General features: G+C 40.6%; 1 protein-coding gene across 3 annotated transcripts in view; it reads right to left on the bottom strand.

Moving 5' to 3' along the window:
* Positions 1–289: 289 nt before the first annotated feature.
* Positions 290–8,690, bottom strand: part of LOC140134903 (FXYD domain-containing ion transport regulator 6-like) — a 47,042-nt gene continuing 38,641 nt past the window's right edge. For 2 of the 3 annotated variants that reach the window (XM_072155706.1, XM_072155705.1), the window contains exons 5-8: positions 8,191–8,230; positions 7,836–7,885; positions 4,707–4,746; positions 290–2,890 (exon numbers count right to left, since the gene is read on the bottom strand). In XM_072155706.1, coding sequence (XP_072011807.1) covers positions 4,718–4,746; positions 7,836–7,885; positions 8,191–8,230 — 119 coding nt within the window. In that variant the 3' untranslated portion in view covers positions 290–2,890; positions 4,707–4,717. Of the gene's footprint in view, positions 2,891–4,174; positions 4,218–4,706; positions 4,747–7,835; positions 7,886–8,190; positions 8,231–8,690 lie in introns of all 3 variants that reach the window. The other variant, XR_011856423.1, reaches the window with a different exon arrangement.

Here is an 8,690-nt window from a genome sequence, read left to right as displayed (position 1 = left end):
TCAATATTCATCGTAAAGACTGGTCATATGAATCAATGCTGGGATTTATAGGGCTATACAGGTTATATGGAGCAGAGATGACAGGAGACAAAGGGGATTTATAGACCATAGGCAAACAAAGGAGATGTCATGTGTGCCAATAACAAGAGAGGCCAAAAAGCAGTTATAGGATCAATAGGAAGAGTTATAGGAAAATGTCACGAGGTGACAACGCTGGAATTTAACTTTTCTGTTCAAAGGCGATGGCCGCCCCCTACCACGACACCAGCAATGGAGGCGACAAAGGATGAAGGGTTAGATATACAAGTTTATTTCACATTGTTCTGACGTCACTAGATATACATACACAATAAAAAAAGATGCTTGTGTTCTCTTTAGGAAAGGAGCAGGGGGATGCCCCAGAATCACAGCGAGATCGGTACAGATTTTAGGAAACATAGATTTGATTGTGTAAGAACATGCCACAGAAACAGCCACATCTGCACAGGGATCACAGGGAAGAGAACCGGAACCGCTGTCTGGTGCTTGGACATCAGAGACATTTTAATATTGCAGTTCCCTAATATATATCCAATAGAAGTGATTGACTGATCACTGATATTTAAAGAGGTTGGCCATTCTTTTACATAAGTTGTCCATGTGCCTTTACTGCCTTGTGGATAATCCCTGAATTTTTATCAAGTGATTCAGCAGTCCTACTACTTACTTTTGTACGGCGTGCAGACCCTTTACGCTTCTTTGTTTACATGTCTGAGCTCTGTCGCAGGAGAGTTATGACTCATCCTGCTCCCACCACCTCCCCTCTTCCTGTCTCTGTCATTGAGGACAAACTGAGAATAAAGTAGGAGACGAAGAATGAGATAGGACGGAGAAGAGCAGTGAGAGAGGAGAAGTTGTGTGTATATGCAGAGGGCAGCATGGTGAGAACATGGAGGGGCAGAGACAAGGTGCATATACATGCAGAGACGTGTCTAATGGAAGAGATTGATTGAAAAATGGCCGACCACTTCAATTTGGGGAGTAAGTTCATTTACTCTACAGACTAGCCAACAATAGAGATCGATGAAAATACCATAGCAATCTACAAGATTGAGGTTTTTCTTTATTAAAGGGTCTCTGAAAGATTTGTTGCAATTTGATTGGTTGGCAGTATAGGCAATGGCACCACTTCAGTGCTGCACTGGTTTGTATCCAGTTCTCCTATTATGTTTCTTTAAAGAAATTGATACCAGACATTGTAGGGAGTGATTTTAGAAAATGCTTCATGGGAATGCAAATTAGCTCTCCTCTTAAAGAAAGAAGCTCGCCTGTAACTACTCTGTAAGTCAACGCCCAACCATAAGAAAGCCTTGGACCATTTTCCTAATTAGATTGTCCTTCATAACAAAATACACCCAATTAAAGGGTGCATTCAGAGAAGGTTTCAAAGTTTCTTCATACATTGATTTCCAGGATGTTTGCTTACAGATAACATTGGAAAGCCAGTTTTATTTTTATTTATTAAGGGGGAGACTCAATTTGCTTGCCAGGACTATTGGCACTCCACTTATAAAGGGTTTACTGCTTCCAGCAACCCTCATGTCTGGCAGCATGTTCAATAGAAATGATAAAAATAGGTTAGAAATCACAGTTCACTTCTCTACATTATGCCATTTCCAAGATATTCCCAATGTAATTTGTATGCTAATGAGACAGTTGCAGCACACAGAACACTGCTATTCCCACTTAAATAACTTCCTTCTTCTTCCAATGTTGCCCCAGGGTTTTAACAAGAAAAATCTACTAGAGAGAGGTTGGTGGTCCAGGCAGGAATAACAGGGGACCTGGGTGCACCAACTGTCTCATTAGCATATGGATTCAAATAGGAATTTTTCATAAACGTCATAATGTACAAAAATAATTAATAATAAAGATGTCATGGAAAAGTAATTTTTTTTTGGGTAGCATATCATAGCGCTTGGGACGGTGGTAGACCCTACCTGCAGGTGAACCCTGGAATCTCATGTATGACTTTATCCTTATTTCTAACAACCATCGTTTGAAGCAACAGAACTGAAGAAAAGAACAAATTCAAAGGAGAGCAATTTGGTTTTGCTATGGTTTACACCTCTTTATATATACATATATTTAAGCGCAAGTGTGTTCTAGTTCCATAGGAAGTCACTGGCTACGTCAGCATGGAGGGTTTTCTGCAATGGCTGTGCACAGCAGTGCAGAGTATTACAGCAATGTGCTTACTCGATCCATAGAAAGAATAGATTGATGTCAGCGCTATCCTCTGCATAGGATTCACAGTGTGATGTGAGTGATAGATGCACCAGACATTATATACACGCTGTACAGTACTCTGTATGTGACTAGATATGTATGATCCTTTACATATAACATATATGCTAAACACACGGGGTACGTGGCTCCGCCGTGGTCTCTAACATTAATATGTGTAACGCCACAGTAGAATAACAAGAATATTTAAAGGCACACGCACACCTATGTGATCTGGCTATTAGGACCTCCTATAGAAATAGACTGCTTTACACACTGCTCTTCATAAATGGATGGCATCGGAGGTATGAAGATTTGGGGAGGGATTCATGTGCCACGCTCAGCGGATTACCCTACGGCAGCGTCGGCCGTTTCTGATAGCAGGACCACACATTGGCCTCAGACTTTACTGACATCTCCGCTCCTTCTAAGACACTAAAAAAAATTCTGCCCCCAAGTGCTAAGACGTTACAAGTGAAGAGCACAGACGGCACGGAGACACAAATCCAAAAGTGGTGCAGACGCACAACATGGCGGAGGGGCCTGATTTACAATGGGTGGTAGTAGGTGAAGCGCTTCTTAATTTTTTATTTGCGTAGTTTGTTCTCTGTTAATCCCTGGGGTCCTAAAAGAATAAAACAAAACAAAATAAATAATCTACAATTCACTGTTCTAGATTGTTATATCCTGGCAATGCTCCCTGGGAATAGATATGAAGATTAGCTTTCCTACTAGAGCAGCGGTTCTCAACCCTTGGGTCCTGGCACCTTTGTGGCACAAGTGATGCCCGGTCAATGGCTGCAAAGGCCTATGACCAGAGATGACCCAGGTGGCAGCTTCAGCATCAGAGGAAGGAGGTTTGGGAATTTTTTTCCATATGCTATTGGTATCACTGTGCATACTAGAAGCTTCACTATGTCTACTGGCTACTGGGGGCAGACACTGTGAATATAGGGGGCATCACTGTCACCATACCTCCCAACTTTTGGGCTAGAGAAAGATGGACAAAAAGTCCCTCACCTTTTTTCCTAAACCACACCCTTGTCCCATCTCCAAACATATTAAAATATTGCCCCCACATAGTGCCCCTTTCCTGTGACCAACCCTCCTATGGACCAATATTTTACCCCCTTATGCAACTCAGCAACTTATAATGGTCCATCTTTAATTTCATCCTCCCTTTACTTTTGTTCCCCGACTTTTATTTATTTTCCCAAATGATAATGCCCAAGCTTTCTGTACCTCTTTCTGACCACCCTCCCCTCCTCAAATTGTGGCTTCCTGTCCTTTATTTTCTTTCGTGTAGTAGCCTCCTGTCCTCTGTCCTCCTCCTGCCACTCCCTCATATTGTGGCCTCCTGTCCTTTATCCCCTGTGACTGTGGCCTCCTGTCCTCCATCCCCTTCATATTTTGGCCTCCTATCCTCCCTCTCCCTCATAGTGTGGCCTCCTGTCCTCCATCCTCCTCATATTGTGGCCTCCTGTCCTCCTTCCTCCCTCATATTGTGGCCTCCTGTCCTCCATTCCCCCTCATATTGCGGCCTCCTGTCCTCCATCCTCCTCATATTGTGGCCTCCTGTCCTCCATCCTCCTCATATTGTGGCCTCCTGTCCTCCTTCCTCCCTCATATTGTGGCCTCCTGTCCTCCATTCCCCCTCATATTGCGGCCTCCTGTCCTCCATCCTCCTTATATTGTGGCCTCCTATCCTCCATCCTCCTCATATTGTGGCCTCCTGTCCTCCATCCTCCTCATATTGTGGCCTCCTGTCTTCCACCTCCTCATATTGTGGCCTCCTGTCTTCCACCTCCTCATATTGTGGCCTTCTGTCCTCCATAATCCCTCTCAAATCATGGCCCCTGTCCTCCCCTGTTCCTGCGTATTAAACAAAATAGAAAATGTTGTTACTTACTTTTCCTCATTCCCCGCAGTCCTGCTTCTCTTCTTCCAGGGCTCTGAGATGATGGAGGACAGATTACTAGCTACTATGACTACTAGCTACTGGGAACAGATGTGGTGACTACTGCGGGATCACTGTGACTACTGATGAATCACTGTAATTACTGGCTACTCTGGGGAATTACTGTGACTACAATTACGATTCATCACAGTATCAAAATTACAGTTATGAAGTAGCAATGAAAACAATTTTATGGTTGGGGTCACCACAACATGAGGATTTGTATAGAAGGGTCACGGCATTAGGAATGTTGATAACCACTGCCCTAGAGGAAGGAAGCTGGTGCCACCTAGTGGAGGTAACTTATAACTACATGTGGGATTGTCTATTGCTGTTATGATATAAGTTACTTTTCTAGTGTAAAAGTTAAAATTGATTTTAAAGGTTACCCCCGCAATAGATGTCAGTTCTAAGGCTCATTAAGAACAAAGGTTTCAGACAGCAAAATATATTATGTTATTGTAATAGCATAAATTTGACTCACAAGTTGTCACATTAGTTGTCTGTTTTCTGGGCTCCCCGAGCTATTGCAAAGGTAAAGAAAAAAAAAAAATTAAAAACAGTTATTGATATGCACTCTATGTATGTGTGCATGTATGTACTGTGTATATGTGTAATTATCTATGTATTGTATGGGGGAGCTTCATCAGAAGGGTCTAAGAGGAAAACTCTTGCAGTTGCTCAAAGCAACCAATAAAAGGTCAGCTTTTCATTTTATTATTTATTTATCATTTATTTATTTCTGCTGTGAGAGAATGAAAACTGAGCTCTGATTGGTTTTCATGATTATATTTACGTGCATGAAATGTATATATATATATATATATATTCGGACTGTTTGTATGAATTGGTATAAATGTACTATATGTATTTGTGCATTTTTATATGCACTGTATATATTTGTAACTGTATGTGCTGGATGTATAACCTATTTGTATGTATTTAGCGTATAATTTTATATATATATGTGTGTGTGTGTGTGTGTGTGTGTGTGTAACTAGAACTATCTAGTGTGTGTAATGTGTATTGTATCTATTTGTACTGTATGTAGGTATGTACTGTATATATGTGTAACTGTATGTATGTACTGTATGTAGTATGTGTATGTAGTATTTTTAAGTACATATATACATAGTATGTTCTGTATATACTGTATATAAGTGTAACTGCATGTATGTACTGCATGTATGTGTGTACTGTATGTGTGTACTGTATGTCTGTACGTTATATGTGTATGTGTGTACTGTATGTGTGTATGTATGTACTTTATGTGTGTATGTGTGTACTGTATGTGTGTATGTATGTGTGTACTATATGTGTGTATGAATGTACTGTATGTGTGTATGTATGTACTGTATGTGTGTATGTGTGTACTGTACGTATGTATGTGTGAACTGTATGTGTGTATGTATGTACTGTATGTGTGTATGTGTATGTGTGTACTGTATGTGTGTATGTGTGTACTGTAAGTGTGTCTGTATGTGTGTACTGAGTGTGTGAAGTGTATGTACGTTATGTGTTTATGTGTGCATACCTCCCAACATTTGTGAAAGGGAAAGAGGGACAAAATGGCGGCATGCGTAGCCACACCCCCAATCACTCCCTGGCCACGCCCCAAATTTTAGCCATATTATAATAATAAAAATCATCTCAATTAAAAAAAAAAAAATTATCCTCATTCGGATTTGAACCCAGAATCTGCAGTGTCCATGTACAATAATGCCACAGTGCCCCAACCAACTGAGCTATAATCCCAGCAATTAATAAGGTGTAGAATTTTGGTAACTAAGAACTAGGACTACTGTTACACTGTGACACAGATTTAATGCTTTGGTATATAGGGAGGGATCTTCTCAGAGGTTATTATTGTAATTATTGAGACTATTATTATGGAGATGATTATTATTATTTTTACTATTATTAATAATCATCTCCATAATAATAAAAATAATAACATTTATAATAATAATAATAGTCTCAATAATTACAATAATAACCTCTGAGAAGATCCCTCTCTATATATCAGTGCATTAGTCTGTGTCACAGTGTAAATGGCAGATAACACTTCTTAGTTACCATAAATCCTCAGCTCTGTATCACTGGGCTTATAGCTCAGTTAGTTAAGCTCCTGTCTATGGTGCAGAGGGTCCCAGGTTCGAATCTCAGCCTGGCCAAAACTTTATTTAATTTAATTAAATAAAGAGCTTGTGTCTGGGGAAGCCCTGGAGACCATATATGGGCAGATACTGATCTGACCTGATGATGTGGTCCCTGCTCTCTCAGCTAAGCCGACACTTCTCTGAAAAGGATTCCCTCCCATGTCTGCTCTGGGGAACCCTAGGAGATGCAGTGACCATATATGGACAGATGCTGATCTGACCTGATGACGTGGTCCCTGCTCTCTCTGCTAAGCCGACACTTCTCTGAAAAGGATTCCCTGCCCGATGTCTGCTCTGGGGAACCCTAGGAGATGCAGTGACCATATATGGACAGATACTGATCTGAAGCTGATGACGTGGTCCCTGCTCTCCGCTAAGCCCGACACTTCTCTGAAAAGGATTCCCTCCCGATGTCTGTAGAAGCCATTCTGTACTGTGAGTTCAGACTTCCAAAGTATTTACTATGGGGACACAGCGCCGGGACACAGCGGGACCTGGGGGGAAAATCCGTGACAATCTCATAGCTGCCCGTGACGCGGGGCAGAGGTAAGAAAAACGGGAAAGTCCCGTCAAAATCGGGACAGTTGGGAGCTATGTGTGTGTACTGTATGTGTGTCTGTATGTACTGTATGTATGTGTGTACTGTATGTGTGTAGTGTATGTAGTGCATGTGTGTACTGTATGTGTGTATGTGTATACAGTGTATGTGTATGTATGTTCTGTATATGTGTATGTGTGTACTGTATGTGTTTATGTGCGTACTGTAAGTATGTGTGTACTGTGTGTATGTGTGTACTGTATGTGTGTATGTGTATACTGTATGTGTGTATGTATACATGTATGTGTGTATGTGTGTATGTGTATACTGTATGTGTGTATGTATACATGTATGTGTGTACTGTATGTGTATATATGTACTGTATGTGTGTATGTGTGTACTGTATGTGTGTATGTGTGGACTGTATGTATGTGTGTACTGTATGTGTGTATGTGTATACTGTATGTGTGTATGTATACATGTATGTGTGTACTGTATGTGTATGTGTGTACTGTATGTGTGTATGTGTGTACTGTATGTATGTGTGTACTGTATGTGTGTACTGTATGTATGTGTGTACTGTATGTATGTGTGTACTGTATGTGTGTATTATGTACTGTATGTGTGTACTGTATGTGTGTATGCGCGTACTGTAAGTATGTGTGTACTGTATGTGTGTATGTATGTACTGTATGTGTTTATGTATGTGTGTATGTATGTTCTGTATGTGTGTACTGTATGTGTGTATGTATGTTCTGTATGTGTGTACTGTATGTATGCATGTGTGTATGTGTGTGTGTATGTGTGTACTGTATGTATGTATGCATGTGTGTATGTGTGTATGTGTGTACTGTATGTGTACAGTATATATGCATGTATTGTCTGTATGTACACAGTTTCCATTAGATTACATTACCTTTTGAGGCAATAAGGTTTTCTGCTTGAGCTTCTTCATCTCCTGGAGCCCTAAAAAAACAGAGAACAAATTTGGATCACTATACCATCCATTACGTCATGACATCTTACACTTCACATGTCTATAGCCTTAAATGAATCTAAGTTGTACAGACAAATGCAAAGATTTTATTACAGGATTTTGTATGGAATCTCCTGTAGGGGAGAGCAGGGTGATGTATGATGCACCATATGGCGACACATGTAGCGCCTACTGCTGTGTAATACAGAACTAAAGGGACTTGTACAGTGAATACATGGGGCCTATAGACATTAGAAAGCTGTCAGCTGAATACTAGTTTGTCCTGGTCACTTACCTTTGTTTCTGGTTCAGATTGTTGCATCTGCACCTTCGACCTGCGCACAGAGAAATCCCATTACATTTAGGTTATATAGTATGACCGACCCATTAATGGGTGCAAAATTTTAAAATCTCTGTTCACACCTGTCTTACTATTCTGTTGCTGCAATCCAAAACGGCACCTTAGAAATATGCAAATGAGCCCTAAGGTGCTCTGAGCACGCCCACCCAAGCCTAATTTGCATATTTCTAAAATGAGCAGCAGCTGTAAATACAAACAAAGGTATGGGTGGCACATGTGGCCATAGCCCTTAGTTAAGGTAGGTAAATTGTGGTGGCGCATACCCTTTAAAAAGATGACGCTGTAAAGGGTCTAAAGGCAAAGATTAATGTTTGAGCCTAAAAAAATGCTTAAAAAATTGTGAAAAAGGTTGTTCATTTTTAACTATGATGAGAGCTAAAACTTACTCCACATTTTTTCACCCTTGGTTAAAAAGACCATAAAGCAGTGATCAA

This window comes from Engystomops pustulosus, chromosome 6, assembly GCF_040894005.1.
Source record: "Engystomops pustulosus chromosome 6, aEngPut4.maternal, whole genome shotgun sequence".
NCBI lineage: Eukaryota > Metazoa > Chordata > Amphibia > Anura > Leptodactylidae > Engystomops > Engystomops pustulosus.
Note: the sequence above shows the minus strand (reverse complement) of the source record. Positions and strands in the feature narration are given on the sequence as shown.